This window comes from Ammodytes marinus (assembly GCF_949987685.1).
Source record: "Ammodytes marinus genome assembly, chromosome: 12".
Taxonomy (NCBI): domain Eukaryota; kingdom Metazoa; phylum Chordata; class Actinopteri; order Uranoscopiformes; family Ammodytidae; genus Ammodytes; species Ammodytes marinus.
In genome coordinates, this window is record NC_137216.1 from 11,196,555 (window position 1) to 11,216,058 (window position 19,504).

At 40.2% G+C, this 19,504-nt stretch overlaps 1 protein-coding gene across 1 annotated transcript in view; it reads left to right on the forward strand.

Moving 5' to 3' along the window:
• The first annotated feature begins 756 nt into the window (after positions 1 to 756).
• The window catches only part of lrrfip1a (leucine rich repeat (in FLII) interacting protein 1a), a 47,983-nt gene continuing 29,235 nt past the window's right edge, over positions 757 to 19,504 (forward strand). The window contains exons 1-2 of the mRNA XM_080038410.1: positions 757 to 1,292; positions 17,269 to 17,355. Coding sequence (XP_079894536.1) covers positions 1,203 to 1,292; positions 17,269 to 17,355 — 177 coding nt within the window. The 5' untranslated portion in view covers positions 757 to 1,202. The remainder of the gene's footprint in view (positions 1,293 to 17,268; positions 17,356 to 19,504) is intronic.

Here is a 19,504-nt window from a genome sequence, read left to right on the forward strand (position 1 = left end):
ATCAACTCGCCATTGAGTATCCAGACACACTATACTGGGCCTGTTTCTAGAACTCGCTGGTCATCATTAAAAATAGCACAGGGGGTGTGAGAGAGTGCGATAGCCCCTGCGTGAGCTGCGGTCCCTGGGTGCTGAAACTGAGCCCCTGAACATGTATGGCGTCCCCGTACAGAGGTTTATGCTGCATTCAAGTGCTGTGTGTATAACTGTAAAACATATTCAGTGCTTTAGGCTATAAGGTCTAAGATAGTAGGCTATCATAAGTAGGCTTATAAGAGAACTTTTGTGGGGTTATGATATTAAGGTGTATAATTCGATTTTCTTTTTTAATGGGATTTTTGACTAAACTATAGAAAGAACAAGTGGAGATAAGGTAGTCTAGATAGTGTAGGCCTACGTTTTTAAAAAAAAAGTGTATGGTAATGGAATTGCATAGCAGTAGCAAAATATGAAGTGTATGGAGGCTAATGGAATTGCCTAGCCTAGCAGACTTTTACATAGAGTAAGCTAATACATAGGCCTAGTTAGGCTAGATCTACGATGTGACATTTCTGCTTTAGTAGTGTGGTTATTGTTAACCCATATCTCCGAGATTAGGCCTACGTGAAGGCAGCGTGATTGAGCACAGTCTTTGAAGTTCGTGTGACAGGTTCGTTCGAGTCCACTGTTTGGAGTCCGTCAGGTGGTGGTGGAGACATACTGCTGCTAGAATGACACGAGAGTTTTAATTTCACGTTAACGTGGATGGTTACAATTAATGTGACATTTAAATGACGGTGGCGTTTTTTCACTTTTTTAAAAAACTTTCTTAGATTGACAAACAGGCACGGGGACGACAAGGGGGCAGTCTGACGCTACTGTGAACGGTTCTTCTAACACAATTTGCTAGTAAACGCACCAGAAGCGCACGTGGGGCAGTGCTGCACTGCTGCCAGTCACCGACACGCTTTGAACGAGACTCCAGTCGCGAGCGTGATGCTTTGCCAGTCGTTACAGGAACACAGGAAGGAGTGTGAACACAGATAGAAGACAATGACCCATGCTGTGAAGGCGAGCGGCCACGTTTTGTTTTTACGTACTCGCTTTTAACTCAAGTAGACATTTAGCGACAGAGAGCCCACTAGCTACCGCTCTGTTCGGAATATTCGGTGCGCTGTTGGACAACAACTGTGACTTTTTTATCTCCAGTTTTTGAGAGAAACATGGGGACTCAGGGCACAGGACGGAAAAGATCGACCAAGAAGGAACGGTCGACGGCAGAGGACGATGCCCTGAATCTCATAGCGAGAGAGGTGAGTGGGGGACTTTGTCAAATGTTAAACACATCATTTCAGTTCAGTCTTGACTGAAATTAGTGACAAAACACTCCAGAGTCCATGGACTGGTTATCCCTCAGCCCTGCTGTAAGGCTACTGAACATCACAAAAACGTGTGTGTGTGTGTGTGTGTGTGTGTGTGTGTGTGTGTGTGTCTAGAAAGTTGAGTTGGTGATATTTAGGGGCATGTTTTTCATCATTCACATTCAAAATCCAAATTTATTCAGAATTCAACTCATTTTCGAACATAAAGGATAACAGTGTCATCATTGCTGACTATTTCCCTAAGTGTAGCCTAGCCTTCCCTACGTTTTTCTGGATTGATTTCATCACTTCCAACCATTGGTTCCTTTTACAATACAGAGTTCAATTAACTTCTAGAGACCTGAAACGTGCTTCATATACACTGGAGGTAAAAGTATATCACTGTTGCCTCCCAGCATAGCTACAAGTGGTCTCTGTGTTTTTGTTTGGATGATTCAATATTAGGCCTGAGAGTTTTCATTGTTTCCCCTTCCCGTGCATAAGTGCATTTCCTTGCCTACAATGACAACAGACAAGATTACAAATGGTGCCTTCAGTCAAGTTGGCTAAATGATGCTAAGGCAGGAAGGAAATAGAGCCCTTTTAATGAAGGGGACTTTCCAATTTACATGAGTATATCCTATGACAACATTGATAAATCATTAATTGTGCAATGAAAATAAAATTTCTCTAGGCCTACTTTGATAGCTCCTGGGATGTTTATCTTCACTGTGACACAACTGGACATTGTCCTATATTCAATCAAACGAATCGGTTAACCAAACATATGGCAAAGTATGTCACAAAACATCACTGCAAGTTTTGCACTTAAAAATTAAATTGTGCTGTGATGTTTTACAAAGCTGTATCTGTTCCATGGGCTGCGTTGAATACAGTTATGTGGAAGATCTGGGTTTTGTGACTCGCAGCCCATTAAAATTATTCTTAGTAGAGTACTAAGGAATAAACATTTCATGTGCTAACCTGCAGGAAGTGTTAGGTTAACCCTCAACTACGCAAGACTGGAGTTGTCAGCAGTTCCACACAGGTGTTTTTCTAACATGTGCTGAAGTCATGTTGTGACAGGTTGCTTCAAGGATTCTAATCTCTTTATTGTGTGATAATAGTCTAGTCCGAGGCAGTATACTGTAGGTAATGTTTAGAGGAAGTTATAATGCCTAGTTGGTCGTCAGGGCTTAAGTCATCTTTGAAGTGTGATACCCTGCACACTTATGTTTACACTTGGGCCTTTTGAGGTGTGGAGCACAGGCAGAAAAATCCATATTTGAGCTTTGATATCAAAGGCAAATGCCAACCATCTACAATAACACAAAGCAGCTGGGCATGTACCGTTATGAAGCAACGTAGTCACTAGTGCATCAAATACTGAACACAGTACAGGAAAATGTGTCACAATTTTTTGCCATGTCTATTATGGATTTCCAAATGAATCCTGCAGCCTGGTTGCTCTGAAAAAGTTTTTTTTTCCTCTGTGAGGTGGTGGTAAGCATAAAAACCTGAATCCCGCCAGCATAGCCATCACCCCTGATTCAAGTCAGCATTGACACGCTTTCTTCAGTTGGGAGGAAGTTTGGTTCGTGCTAACCCAACCCGGATGTTTCAACAAATTTGCATGTCGCTCTTAACCGACATTCATACATACTCTTCAGTTTAGTCATCATTTTTAAGCTGTGAAAGGCCCTGGTACCAGTATTTTCACTGTTTAAGTTAAGACTGCAGGAGAATAGAGTAACTTTCACCTAAAGATGGCTTCATGAAACTTTGCCTGTTACTATGAAACAATAATTTTTTTGTATTACTTTTTTTCCAGAGGTGTTTGTAGAAATATGGACATTTGTACACATTTTTATTTATTAACAACATGTGAATACATTCTTCTGTAATAACTTTCAGAACAGTGCCTAGAATGATCATGGAAAGTTAAGTTGTGCTTTAGAAGTTGAGATTTTTGCTTCAGAGTATTGAAACAAACTAATGTTGAGATAATGGCCATTGAAGACGGTTGCATAGGTTTAGTCAAATAAACACCTAAATGTACATTTTGGACCTTTTGATTTAGCAAGAAAATAGACATGTTATGGATGCAATATAGCTAAAAACTCTTAAATTGGATCATTGCTTGAAAAAACAATGTTTTGCCTGCTGTGTCGCTCCTTAAATGTTATTTCCTCTTAACTGCTTAGCTGAATATTTCCACTGAAGTATTATACCTGAGGTTGCACATTCCTTTAGCTGGCAATTGTTTTTTCCTGGAGTCTATTTGCGGTAGCAGGAATGTTAAGGGCTGGGGTTTGAGGAGTGTGACGGATGGATGCGTGTCCTTGTGTGTTTACTATGCTAATAAGGCACAACTCCAACAATACAACAGTAATTAATTGTGGCCAGTTTTCTGTCACATCTGTGCAGCATAGAGAACGTCTGTTGCTTTAAGTGTCAGGGAGGGAGGGGGATGTCAGGGCCCTCACTGACAGGATGGTATGTCCTCCCTGATGAGTTGGCCCGTTCCGCAGAAGAGTTTTAAAAATAGACGCTCCTGAAAGATCAGCTGTTGCAGCACCCCAGTTTTAGATTGGGTCTGTGTGTGGGGGATGGGGAGGGAGGAAGATGGGGAGGGCTGTGGCTCACCAATCGGCCATCCAATGAACACGGAAACATGGAACCCGCAAGTCGCTACATTGTTGAGCACTCTTGCAGAACGTTCTAGGGGCACTAGGTTGGAGACACTGGTAGCTTCAGCTGCTGTTTTACATTGTGGAGGGGCTCCAGTATTGGCTCTTAGTGTCACAGGGTTTAGACAAACTGTGAACCTGACTGGACCAAATGGCTGAAGACCACACAGCAGCAAGGAAGGAATGTCAGCAGTGAATACCTGAGCATTAATAATCCTGTACTTTAGGGAGTTGGTTTTCCACCCGTGTCAAACTATTTGAATCCAGTTGTAAACATTCATTTGTAGCATGTTGGCGAACCGTGGCCGACCTTTTGGTTGGATGTGAAAATGTTGGGCAGGGCTTTTGTTTTAAATTGCAATAACATTACTCAGAATCTTCAGGAATATTTGTCTCAGAAATGATTAACTCAATAACAGTGAAGCAAATTCACATTTTAGAATTAAACCTGGTCTTCTCTGCACCAATAGTCCAGCGATCCTACAATGTCATTCCATTGTGTTAAATCCAATCTGTTTGGACAAATGGAGGTACAATATGATTTTCACAAAATATTATAGCTACAGTAAGTATTTTAATACACTGTTTTGAGATATGCTGTCTCTTTTATGAGCTAATACAAATGAAACGAATGTACAATGACGTTCACAAAATCACATTTGTAATAAAGTTTATGATGGCTGAATTCCATTTAGCTGCCTCCGGGACCTGGTATTGTGCATGCTGACTCACTGTCACTCTGTCATGACTGACTGGGACACTTGTTAATGTTATTAATAACAGCTGGGCTTCTTCTGCTTCTCACATAGGTCAAAATGTATGATGTGAAAAATACTTATTTGATTTCCAATGAAAGTCTGCCTGCGTAACACCATTCTCAAATACAAACTTGATTTTAAATTTGGTGATTTTTTTAAATTATTATTTCTGTGCCCTGACTGAATTTGGTGATTTTTTATTTTTTTTTGTATTATTTCTGTGCCCTGACTCATGTCATTGAGTAGATTGCTATGGATTTAGGTACAGAAATGCATGTTCCCTACAGGATGAACTGAGCCCTTAACTTTACATCTAGCACCATCATTATGTCAAACATCAGTATGCGAGCATTATCATTAGCATTTATCTCAAAGCCCTTCTGTGCCCAAGGACAGTGTCACAGAGCTGTGGTAAGGCCCAGTAAAGTTATGTGGCTGTATACTGTAGTTTTGTTGCCAATATCAACAAATGGTTCTGATGAACAACTGCACAGTTTAAGGCCAACTACTCTAGATAACTGTTAAAGTAGCATCTGCCAGCACCTATTTTGAAAGATCTGCAAGACCATCACACGATAGCACCAACTCCCAGTAAGTTATTCACCGACATAACGCTGTTAACCTAAGTGTATACATTTCTTGCTTACCTACCAGGCAAAACACTTGTTTGTTTCTTGTCTTGTGGTCTGAGGAAAAATATATCTGTTTGAATCTGTTGAAAACCAGTCAGCTGTCCTGTTCACGCCAATGAGAAGGTCAACTTCATCTTTTGTATTTGTTGATTTACCAACCAGTTGACCAGAAATCTCTGGACCAGAAGGCAGTTTGTCGGAAAAGGATTAATCCAATCCACACATGGTCTGTCTCACTGATGGGGATTTTTTTTTATCACATAGATTCACTTGTATTTTCAAATGTCACATAGCACAGACCGGATTTGGTGAAATATTTTCTCCTAGGTTCTTTATACTGAAGTGGATGCATGCTTTCAGACAACAGATAGATAGATATAGATAGGTGGATAGATAGATGGGTGGATGGATGGATAGAAATTGTATTAATCCATGAAGAGAAATATATTGTTTCAGTTCATTCAAATTAAAACTAATGAGGATCAAGGAAGAGTTTCCAGGCAGGAATGGCAGTAAAATACATTCATTTTAACCACGTACTACTCCAAAAATATATACTAATGATATTAAGGTTTCTGTTTATTCTTTAGAAAAATTATTCTTAACCTTTAATCATGGGCATTTGTAGTTAGCTGTGGTAACCCAGGGTTCGACATAACGTATAGCCCGATGGCCCGGGGCCAGTAAAATCATATGCAGGGCAAGTTGATTGGCCAGTCACTGTCCCGCCCGGGCCAGTGACTGGCCAATCACAGTTCAGTATCTTTTTGTAGACTACATCATGGTTCATTGAAATGCGCGTTGAGAGTCGTAATGAAAGCAGTGTTTATTTAAGACTCAATATAATAAACCTAATATAAAATATATTTTTTAATGATAGGCCAGTGGACAACCGATGCGTGGGCGTTTTGACAGGCGGAGCAACAAGCGGGTGCACTCTCGCTCCGTTGGCAGAGCTGCCTACCGTCCGCCTGCGAGTCGACAAATCAATCGACTTGCTTTGCCCCCTTTTCTTTCTTCCCACAGCAGAGGTTGAGGTGCAGAAAATGATAACTGCGCTTTTCCTTTATCTGCCGCCGTAATGTTACAGTATTTGCATCCAAGCCCCAATGGTAATACAAATGAGAGGCGTTATTTAAACGCTGTGAATGCGTCTCCGGTGATTGTGTCGGTTGTAGACAGAAACGAACGGAGGGACTCCGCTCACTGTACAGTTCCTATAGTCGCGCAGTTTGGCACTGTGTTTTCAGGCTCGAGACATTCAATCAGATCGCGGAAGTCTTTCCCATTGAAATCGCTAACGGGGAGAATATCCCCGGTTATTATTTTAGCCACAAACCACAGTTCATCTGCGCGGCGTCTCACTCGCTGGCGAGATCACACAGTGAAACGCTGCTGTGATCGGACGAAGGCATTGTGTGTTTCTAAGGTGCTTTAACGTCATAGTCTTAGACGAGCGTTTAACTTATGCTGCATATTTTGCACTGCATTGTTTTTTATCAATAGTTTGAAAAAATGGTCCCACACCGGACTCTTATTATGTGAAGCTGACACTTCATGGAGAAGTGACACTCCTGCAGCGCGCTCACGACCAGACGTGAACTCACATACACGGTGAAATCTCCCATTAAAAAAACGGCATAACCCACTGATTTTCGGATTTCTATTCTATTTTTAAAGTCAACTTGAGCGCAAGTGGAAAACCGGTCATTCGGTCGACACATTCACATCCCTAATGCATATAGAGAAAGTAATAAAAACAGCCTACCACACAAAGAATGATCAGACCTTCATCTCTTATTTTTTTTTTATGTTTGAACATGACTTCTGCAAGTGAACTATTCATTGAACTGCCCAAATTCAAGAATAAAAACAACCATCAAACTACTGGACTTTAAAATACTGGCCGACTCTTTCAACATACTTTCAGTTGTAGGCTTCTAATTCAATATGTTTGCCTGGTTTTATATTATGTGTATGAGCAATATCAACATTTCATATAATTAACTAAAATAAAAATAACCAAATCTAAAGGGAATATCTATACTGTTACATTATAGATATTCCCTTTAGATCTGGTTATCTTTCTTTATTTTTCTAATACAGGTATTATAATTATTGACACTAAATTATGAAGAAAAAAAAAGTGTGTGCAGGGCCAGTGAAAATATACAAGGGGCCAGTAAAACTCGGATCCACTGGCCCGGCGGGCCAGTAGGAAAAAAAAGTTATGTTGAACCCTGTAACCGAGAGCCCAGTGTACCACAGACAGATGTTGACTATCACAGTTATAACAATAGTCCTGGAATTTGGCCCGAGGCAAACTCTCACTTTCTTAAAAGCTTCTGGTAAAGTCCCAGTTTGAATTACACCCAAAGATCACACCCTGTGTCATGTGTCATAGTGTAAATCAAGCTGAGCTTGTTCTTGGCTTGTACATGTTGTTAAATGTAACTTGACAGAACCCCTTGATAAATACTGACATAGTTTTAAGACTTATGTTACTAATTGTCTCCCACGTGTCGGAAAGTCAAAATAAGTGTTTATCATTCTGAAATATGGAAGATTGCAGTTATGCAACAGCAAGGTTATACCACTTACACACACTCCTCTAGAAATACTCCCATCCTCTCTTCGGATACTGCCAATAACACAGCGTGATGATAGAAATCAATAATAGAACATGTTGATGTAGCCATTTCTGTGACCACATCATGATGTGATGGATGGATGCTATAATCATATCCTAATCCTGCTGTATCTAACGTCCTAAATATTCACATCATATCATCAAATGTGACCACTATGCTTTATAATGATAAAACATGATACACAACCTTTGCTAAGAAGACATTTTGAAAGGAGGCAATAACAAAGGAAAGATAGGTAAATTGCTCTAATCTGAGGTTTTATGCTTTAATAACGGGATGATAAACCGAACTCTGTGTGTATTTAGTTATTCTATAGCAACCCGGTGTCCTCTGCACGTGATTTAATTAAGGCAAACATAGAAGATGGCTACGCCTAAGTATTTTGTGACATAAATCTGGCAGGAGTTTAAATTTCTAGTGTACATCTCTGCTAGTTGTTGAGATATTTCATCCTTAGAGAATGCAATGTTAGCTGGGCATCCTAAGCTTCACTGGGGCCAGTGGGGCAATGAGTTACAGTGCCAAATAAACCTCGAGTGTTAGACATGGAAGATATTTTTCAAATGGTTTCTCTTTAATAGTGATGTCAGTGCTGGAACCTGTTTGACAGTGTTGATATCAGCCAGAATGGGCCTTCCCACAGAATTTGCTCCGCAGACATTAGATGATTGAGAACAGTGTGATTTTTCTTATGTTTAAAAATTAAAATTGGACAAATCTGTGTTTCTTACTGTATTGTTGAGGATTTGGTGTGCTTGAAGACTGGTTTACTTAAATAGCACTCCCACAAAATCAGCCGAAATTATGTTTTTAGTTATTCACAGCAAAACCAATAATTTTTTTCCTTAAGTCTTGTTCAGTGCACAACCGCTCTTGAGATTTCTGTTCGTCTGTTTTGTGTGCGTGACTTTGGGATCTAAAGATGGGGATTAAGTGTCCAGGTTCCTGCTGGTTGCCTGTCTGACACTCAGTGAAGCCTTGAAGAGAATAGAGTATTTATAGTGGATTAGTCTGGGGGGTTAGACAGTGAGGAAGGGGAAGCCCACCACTACACAATCCCCTTTTCATTCTTACAGTCACAAAGCCCACAAGGTCCCTCATGGAGTCATAGCCCAGTTAGTCTTAAATGATGGGGACAGGCAGAACAGAATTACACAATGACTGCCAACAATACAAATCCTCTATGAAAAGTCAAGTTTTGTAGTTGTATCTCTGTCCAATCTAAATAATACATTTCATCAAGATGTTTAAGTGTGTTTCACTTACACTAGGCACTTTGTGTTTCATACACTTCCATTGAAGTGAATCTGACAGCTGTGCCACCCAGACTTTGCCATTGACACTTTCCAGTGAACAGCCATTATGCCATGAAATACTTTAAACAATCATTAATGGTCCGACCTGTTACTTGTGTATTTCCTGATTTGTGTTTATGTACACAAACCGCTGGCTTTAGTTTTGGCTTGGCTTGTGTGACTGGTGTCTCCTTAAAAGGAAGTGGCTGTGTGTTTGTTGGCTTCCTCTTTATGACATCATCACACGCACAACCCTTAACAGATTGTTATCACAAAGTCCTTCCTGTTTATTCACCACCATGGCTCAGTTTCCTCCAAAGCTCTATGGAACAGTATGGGGTGGGGCACTGTGGTGGGGCACAGAGAGCAGGTGAGGTGATGCCAATGATCAAATCAGGTACACTGTGGGTGGGATCAATGATGATGCTGTAAAAAGTCGGACCAAATAAGACAAATGGTGAACCTTAAATCAAACTAATTCCTGACAAAGGAGTTCCTGTGTGACTTGCGCATCAATGGAATACTACTGCCAGGCATAGAGATGGTATTCACAACAAGTTAATCATTTACCAGATTTTCCGACATGCTTGTTCACCAAAATATTTTGAGGATTAGACACCCACAGATGATACAGGGATTAGGGCTGGTTTGTTTGTGCTTTCAAAAGTGTCAAAGCAACTTTCCAAACTTGCATTCACGATAGGACGAGGAGGAACTATATTTGTTATTGACATCTTGTGTACATTGACAATAAAGATACTTAATTAGAAATGCAGTTTTCCCAATGAATGGCTACATGTTCAGAGGTACTGTGCACAATTTTATAATACAGATAAATGAGCTGAAAGTGCAAGCATAGTGTTCTGGTGTCGTCTAAAATATTGGGTTGGCAGCCAGTGGTTAAGTTAGACAGTGACTGAGTGCTGTGCCTGTGTGGAGTTTGTTCCAGCACTGTGTGGCCGGGCCAGAACAGAAAGCATCTCGGGGGGACTGTGTGGTTAATTGCACACAAGCAGAGAATGCATGGTTTAACCATAGCTTTGAGGTAGGCGGGAGCAGTTGCTTTTCACTGTAGTCCAGCAATATAGTCCTGGAATGGAGCCAGTGTAGTGAAAGGAGAAGGAGCAGTGTGGGAAACAGTCCATTCTCTATTCAGATTTGGTAATGACCTGTACTCCCTGTGACGTGTAACATAAGAACGGTGGAGTTCCCCATTAGGTCACTGCCTGTAACGGTCCCCCTTTACTAAAGCCTGTCAGTGTGCCCATGTGCAAGGCACATTGCCCTCCCCTACTTGGGTGTCACTGGTCAGAGGCAATGAGTAACTAGTATTAATGTCATGTGGGTGGAGCTCATACATTTCGCCAGAAGCATGAAGAAATAACGTGTGTTTTGTGACCAGCCACATAAATTCCTTTTTTGCGACTGTGCTCACAGAGCTCCATTGCGCAACATCCTGTGCGGTATTGCTTACTCCCATCATGCTTTAGTAGTAGCAGGGAAATGTGCAACTTAAACCGCTGCTGCCTGAACCCCCATGTCCAGGCTACAAGAAGCTTTCTATTACTTCCACAAGAAAAAAGACAGAAGGCCCCATAGTGTAGAACCAAGTGGAAACTGAAATGTCTCAAAAGGTGTTTTGTCAGTCTTGTTGTAGTCAGAACAGAACAGTCCGGCATCATGTATGTTGATTGAATGGTTGAAGATATTTTATTTTACCATAATTCACTGTCCTGGTTGGGAATAATATGAAACACTTTGTTGGTCATTCCGTGTTTGGATTCTGGAGTATAGGGAATAGGGGTGTGAACGTTTACAAAAATGCCTAACCGTGTACACGACAATTTTTTTTTCGTGTACACGGTTAACCGTGACGTCATTGTCCTTGTGCCCCCGCCGTCTTGTAGGCGCGCGCACACACACACACACATACGCGTTCGTTCGCCTGTAAACACACAATTGACATGAACTACGTTCGTTTACACACCTCTTATAATAGGTCCATGGTACACACACACACACACACGTTCGCCGTCATAATCGCGCTTCATTCATTTCCTGATTAATATAGCCTATCGCTTTCTACATGTCCACGTTAAATGCATGTTGAACAGGTGTTATAAAGTTCAGGCTACTTACGAGCGTAGTTCACGTCAACCGGGTAACTTTAATTTTTAGGTTATCTTTCATCACTCTTCCATGGCTGTGAGTCGAGTCCCAGCACGGCGACTCCCCGTGTGTGTGTGCGCCGATACACACACTCACTCACACACACTCGCCGAGGGACAGACAGATTCTCGGCAGACTAGCTTTTATCCTCCCCAATTAGTTTATTAGTGATGTAAAATCAATAAACGCGTGTCTCCAGAACATATTTAAAAACTTTGAAATTTGAAAAAAAAAAAAAAAGGTTTTCGTTTATTGATTTTTCCTAAACGGTTATGATTTACTAAACGGTTACACGTGTACACGTGCACACCCCTAATAGGGTACATTGTTTCCCTAACATTGTGATGTAGTTTTGATAGTTGCATGGCATTTCTTAACTATTCAATCCCAGCGGCCTCCCTTGTAATATTTTTAGAAATTTCTGAAGCATACTATTTATTTTATTTCTGGTCTGACGTGGCCCACATAGTTGGTTACTAACCAGTTTGTTTGCAGTGCTGAGAACTCTACAGCTGTTCCATGTCTTTGTGTTGCAGCCCGAGGTTTAGCTGTATCCATCATAAAGTTGATTGATATAGTGCAGGGCTGGGAGGACTGTTAAATGTTAAAGTCTCTCACGACATGTATACTATAATTCATACAATATGTGAGCAAAGAGGGGAGGGTTGTTATATTTAGTGCATTTAATTCACCGATTATCAAAGTTGTCAATGAGGGTAGAGTATATTTACCAAAACAAAGATTTAATACAATACAAAGGCACGTAACCATACACAAAGCATACAAAATGATTCAAAATTGAATTATGCTAAAGCCATCTGAGAGGTGAGCAGAGGTGAGTGTTTATTCGAAACACACATATGCCCTTCCCTCCTTCTTGTGTTTTAACAAACTGCTTCACAGAAATGCACAACCATAATGAGAGTAGACGATAGGTCATTCAACTTTGCCACTGTGTTTTAAATATAGATTCTCAACAGAATGCATCAAGGGCAAACAACAGAATTAGTGGTGATGATTCATCACCTTAAGTAGCAGTAGCCTTTTTGTAGTATCTTATATCTTCCTGACACTGATATATATTATTTGGCTGAATTTGTCATGTAAGCAAAGCAAATTTAAGTGATTTCTTTCATGGTTATACATTGAATCAAGAGTTTGTAAAGGCTTGGACACCCCAGCTTAATACATCAATGTCTGCTCCTTGTTGGGGAAAAGACGTGTGTTCAGTTGCGTCATGTTTGTGGCTATAGCAGAAGCTGAGTGTTTTAGCAGCCACTCCCTTTAAGGCAGCATCTGGGAGGGTGTATAATGTTTTCAAAGAGGAAACAAGCTTTTATTCTTCCCAGTTAGCCATCATAAACCTCAAGTGGATATTACGCGCGTGAATCCACTTAATGGTCCCACAATGATCGCAATTGGAACCCTTTAATTGTGGAGTTATTTCTGTATGTTCTCTTTGTCCAGCCTGTCAGCACTCATGGCCATTAAAATACCCCTTCATTTTGGTTCCTGAAGACTGGCATTCAGGGCGTGGGAACACAAGAGTCAGACCAGGCTGGCATTTAGCTCTGGTGAGGCGCAGTACTACTCTTACAGATTGTCAGTAGGCACAGGGGAATAGTTTGACAGAAGCCAGGCCAACATGTCTGTCCTCTACACATTGACCTCAGAATGCTACAAGCACTCTGAAAGGCTGAAATTGTTTCCACTATGTGTAGATTTGTACATGATTAAAGTAAACATACCTACGCACCTCTTTCTAATAAGTCTGATGAAATTAGGTTTTGATTATAGCAGCTTCAAAAGTCACCTATTGTGCAAAATGCACGTTTACATGGTTTTTCTAAATTAATATGGATCTCCGATGTGACTAGAGACTCCCAAAGTATGAGAAAACAACCCTCCCTTTTCCTCCGACTCCACCTTTCTTCGAGCATAATAGTGACCTTTCAGGAAGAATGACACTCCGTCTGATAAAATGATTTGTAGCCATATTAATTTGGGGTTAATTTTTCTTAAATTTACCATCTCAACTCAAAGCTCTTGCGTTATTGGAAGTCAGGATTGTTAGGAAGGCGAACACCCTGTTACATAATCCACCTTTACACAAATATTTGAAAAAATAACTTTGCCTTACACTCTTATATTTTCTTTGCTTTTGTTCAGCATTTAAACCATTTAAAAAGTTTTGTCAAAGAAATCCACCTTGTGAGTGCATGCATGTTTGTAATGAACTAGCGCATTTACTCTCAGGAGGAGAGTCTCCCTATTGAAATTGAAATTAGAACAGTCCTGAGACCATGTAGGTCATTATAAATAGCTGTAAAGGAGGACAACTTGGATGTGTGATTTTGTCTTTTGGCCTATTTAGATGCATCTTTTTGGGTAGAGAGAGCTATAAAATAAGTAAAGCATGTGTGGGCACTCAGATGAAAAAGGATTGCACTTAATACAGTAGCTCACATTATGGTTGTTTTGATAACTGCAGCACGGTGCTACCATCAAAAATGAATAATTTCTGAAGTAACAGAATGTGACACATCAAGACAACTCTACGGGTGGTGTCAGGTAATTAATCGCCCTCAGATATGAATGCTGATTCAACTTTGAAACACTTTTCTTTATCTTGACAGCAGCACATTCATGTTTGGTTTCTCAAGCCTTCTGCATACTTTACAAGATACAGCGCTCAAGATTACTGTTAAAGATAAGTGTGTTCATAATTGAATAATAACATTGGTCCTCAGGTGTGCAGATAATCTTGTAAAGTTTCATTGAAAAGCTCACATCTTTTCAAGAAAAACTATATATCCTGGTCAGTCAGTCGGGGGTTTTCTTTTATTTTTTTATTACCCACACACATCTCTCCCACTCAGGGAAGGGAAGACAGTAATGTGCGTATTTCACATTCACACTCCTCAGTTTCAAGAGGCTTTGAATGCTGCCTGCTACATTCAGACATTTAGTACTGAAATGACCAGAACAGAACGGTTTATAAATTGGCAAAAAAATAAAACCAGATGAAGTAGAGAAGACGGGAAACTATTTTCTAAATGAAAGTATCTGCTGTCATGCACCAGACAGTGGCCGTACTGATTCCTGTTACATGTGCTTGCTGGGAAATAACCTCAAGTATGACCTAGTGTATAATGAGTTGTCTTTAGTTGTTTGGATTTTCCTAGAGAGGTATGAGAGATATGTGAGATTGATAACTCAACATAATAACGTTGCTCACGTGTGATCAGTGTACATAAATCGCTTATTGATGTAACTAACCCAGTCCGAAAAAGCTGACCTTACACCAAATATTGTACTGAATAGTATCGCATGCTACATTTTCTACACATAGTCGTGGCTTTTAAATTATGTTCTGTCGGTTTGGCCGTGCTAGCGTTGTCTTGGAAATATTTTCATAGATAGTCATGATGCAATGTCTTTAAACAGAGGATTAGTGACACATTTCAACTGGAATGATTTCATATGCTTGCTGTTGTTGGGTGGGGTTTACTTCATGGGACAATTCAGAGAGTGTAAAGTAACTTGTTATTCACAGGAAAGTCTAGTTCAATATGATATGATTGTCTGCATGCCCTCGCGCTTGTTGTATTGTGTTGAAATGAATTGTATGTGGTATTGTAGTACACACCCATCGGAAACCTGATGGAGTAAGTGAGAATTGGAGGTTTTAAGGCGAGACACTGCAGGTGAATAGGGTAAAATGATTAACTTGCATATATAATCATGAAAACTGTCAGTTGATTACTCACTTTTAAATAACAATTTCTTGTTTTTTAAACACTTTCAGAAATGTTTGATAAATATGCAAATTTGGCAATATCTAAGTAAATATTCCCTTCAATCGCTGATGGCTGTGTTTTTTTATTTAAAGGAGTGACTTAGGCCTACTCCAAATTGTGATATCACACATACTAATAATGTTGAGATAATGGCCATTAAAGATGGTTGTAAGGGAGAAATGCTGTATGCGGAAGCAAACACCCAAATTTATATTTTGTAGCATTTTCTTCATACATGTATGAAAGAGGACATGTTATTGAAGCATAATAGCCAAACATCTCAAAGTTGGCCAGTGCTAAAAAAAAAACGAACCCTCTTTTATACACAGTGATGGTCTCGCCTTAAGAGATGTATTAATTCTGCTGACTGACGTCCTACTGCTCTCACACTGCAACTCTGTCACCCTGAAGGTCAGAGAAGATAAAATGTGTTTTAAGAGATGCGTTTGTACAGGTACAAAGGTCGATTTGAGGAACGTTTTTGTGTGAGTCTGAAAACCATGGGCACAGATCCCAAGGACACACTGTAATCATTGACTCAGAGGAAATGCTATTGAAGCAGTCAGTGATCGCGCCACAGGGAGAACAGCAATCAGTTAGGAGGACTATTTCTGGGATGTCTCCTCCATTCACACACAGCCACAAGCAGGAGGTGCTTAGTACAAAGGTTACTGCAGGCTACAAGACATCTCTACTGACGCAGCAACAACCCTGCTGTTGTAGCGTTTCTCCACCACTGAAACACTTAAAGAGCAGATGGGCATTGTTTAAATCAGTCTGCAGACTTCAGAGCTTGTAATTTAAATGAATAGTTCAAAGCTTTTTGTTTTACTCTCCGACTCAAGAAAAGGCAACAGAAACCGTTCTTGTAACATTTTTGATATAGAAATGGGCAAAGGTCCCTCATCCAGGTTAGCTAAACTCAAACACTAGATTGACGAAAATTCAGATTTTTGACTTTGACTGAAATATCCAGTGCGTTCACATACAGTATTGTAGTAGTGCTCTGAAATAATAAGGTGCATTTCTAGTGATTTCATGGATATATTGTGTGTTTACACAGCCACACATATGTGGTTTTACCCCTAAGGTTGTGTGTGTGTGTGTGTGTGTGTGTGTGTGTGTGTGTGTGTGTGCTCTTTTTCTTTGGCTTCCTGTCACTTGGTCATGGTGACTGCGATTGGGGAAATGCATTAGTGAAATGGTAGGAGGGACAACAGTGACCCCGCCTAGAGGCGAACAAACATCATGTCTACCACAACGTTAGAGGAAGGAAATGCTTGCACACACTGTGTAACGCACACTCATACAGTACAGGCTCTGAGAGAGTTCCTTTTAAGGAAAAGGCCCGGCTCTTGCGCCAGTGCTGAGTGGAGCAGAGGAAATGCATTCAAATACAGAAATATGAATACATACATTCACACACTGTTGTGACTGCATGGGTCTGACAATTCTGTATGATTACAAAAACACTCCACTACTACCTACTTCCATTCACAGTTTAAAGGACACTTGATATGCAGTGTTTATAGACACTGCTACAACACTGGTAATCTAATCCATTGTGACATACCGCAGTATGTCACAATGGATTAGATTTCAGTGTAAAGTTCATAATATGTGAAGATTAAAATTTACCATTTCCCTTTTAGGTACACTGACTGAAGTTTAAGAAGCATTACTTCTATGGTAATATATAAAACCTGCTCCTTTAATTAAAGGGTCCATGCATTCCTCCTGATTGGACAGTTAGTGAAATCTACCTCCAATTTACTTCCCAATCATGTACCGAAAATCTCATGTCTTTTCAGAATTCTGTCAAGGGACTGGACCGCTTGACACACGTATTCATCTTTTATAAATGTGTAGATGTGTGCAACTTCTTCAGTTAAATTGTCAGCTGTCTCACTGCTCTTGTTGTTGTGCCCCTCAGGCCGAGGCCAGGCTGGCAGCGAAGAGGGCAGCCAGGGCAGAGGCCAGAGAGATCCGCATGAAGGAGCTGGAGAGACAACAGAAAGAGGTACAGTACAAGTTAAGATACACTATCACATTTTGAACTGGAATACAACGAAACCTTATTGCTAACTGTGAATGGACATCACTGCCTGTTGTCTGGCTCAGTGGTTTACGTTCATTTGATCAAAAGGAGAGTTCTATAACTCCATGTCTGGAATAGTTTCCCATTGGCTGTGAGGCATTCCGTAGAAAATCTATTTATTTCCGACCTCATTCCTTTTGATTTGAACACGTTATTTTCTACATCTTAACACACTGTCTCATATATTAATGTAGGAAAAATGCGTTCAAATCGAAAGATGTGAAGTACTAAAGGAATGGTATATGGTAAATGGACTTGACTTATACATTGCTTTTTAGCCGATTTTCTCAGCCCCAAAGCGCTTTACATTTCTTACCACATTCACCCATTCATACACACACTCATACACCGATGGCAGTAGCTGCCATGCAAGGCACTCTCTGACCATGTGGAGGAATTTGGGTTCCAGTGTCTTGCCCAGGGACACTCCGACATGTGGCAGGGAGACAGGGGATCGAACCTCCGACCCTGCACTCCAGAGGACTACCTCCCTACCCATTTCGCCACTGGCCCATTTCTATTAACACCTAAACCAAGACAGGTCAACAGGGGGAGAAGGGAGGTCGGCATATAGCTACAGCATTATTACATTAATTGTTTTCACAAAGTGTGTTATTGTATGGTACATGGCTTGACAATGTATAAACCTAAATGACTTGAGGATTTCAGCAGTCTGGGATCTTTGTTGGTCATTTTGACCTAAATAATTTCCTGTCAACATAGCCTAATGCTAAACTGGGACTGTTAAATCCAGTGTGGGTTATGGCTCAGAGGTGTAAACAGGGAACTGTTACTGCGGCACTGAGCAGCCCTGCTGGGAATTTCCTCTGTGGATTGGATATTCATAGAAAAACAAAATGTCACTCCTGATCCGTCTGGGTCGTGTGGTTTTCATTTCAAATAATTCCAGCTGCAAAAATTGTATTTGCAGAACCCATACATTTAAACAGAAGATACATTTTGATGACTTATTCTTTCAGGACATTTGTCACTTAGTGTCTAATATACAGTAGTTCAATCAACTGTCTTGGTAACAGTGGAGTTGTGTTAAATCAATGTTCCCAACATATTAAAAGGAATGAGTCTCAATAAGAAGTCAAGTATTCCTACATCTTTATCAAAGGGTTCCATTGGGTTTTTTAAACAGTACAAATTAGTTGAAATGACCATTAAACATGGATATCGTTTTAACAGTGTGATAGCACAGTCAGCCAAAGCAATGAGACAAAAGTCCTCACAGAGCCGCTCTAATTACTCTCTTAAGTACAGTTAGAGCCTTCTCCTGTTGTTCTCAGACCAATTAAAAAAACTCCACACATTTAACTGTTACTCACGATTTGATTTGTATCCCGATTTTTGACCCACGATTCGATAGATACGTTTTTTTAAATTTGCATTTTTTTTCTTGCAAAAGCATTTTATTATTAATAACCTAAACAGATTTGAACACAAAGAACAATATTTTTTCTGCCTTCTCATACAAGATCGTGGCTCTGTGTATTGCGGTTTCGAAACGCATATCGTTACAGCCCAAACTGTAACTCTACTTGAAATGACTAGAGGTTCTGAAGAGGAAGTCATACTGTAACACCTGCTAATGTGTTCCATTTAGTCCTTCTGTTTTGGAAGGAATAGTTCAACACATAATCCAAAAGTTATTTCCATTCTTCTATCTGTAATATTATACATGCTTGGAGGGATATGTTTGTTTGGGAATGGACAAGAGCTTACCTGCCCATTTGGTTTTATCACATTTCTTCTTGTGTAGCTCTGCCTCTTTGGATATCTACACATATAGTATGCAGTACAGCAGGATTGTAGTATCTACTAGTCTGTGGTTGAAACCTGGAAGCCTCTGACTTTTTTTGAAGGGCCTGCTGTGTAAAAGAGGAATTCACTGCGCAGTATTTTTTATTTATATTAAAGGCTTGTGTCCCTCATTACCAATATTAAGTACTGAAGTTGTACGTCATAGATAAATACAATGAACAGAGAAACTCTCACTTCCAGGTTTCCAGCCTGTGCGTCCAGCAGTGCCAGCGTTGGCACCAACACAACAGTGTGATTTGTG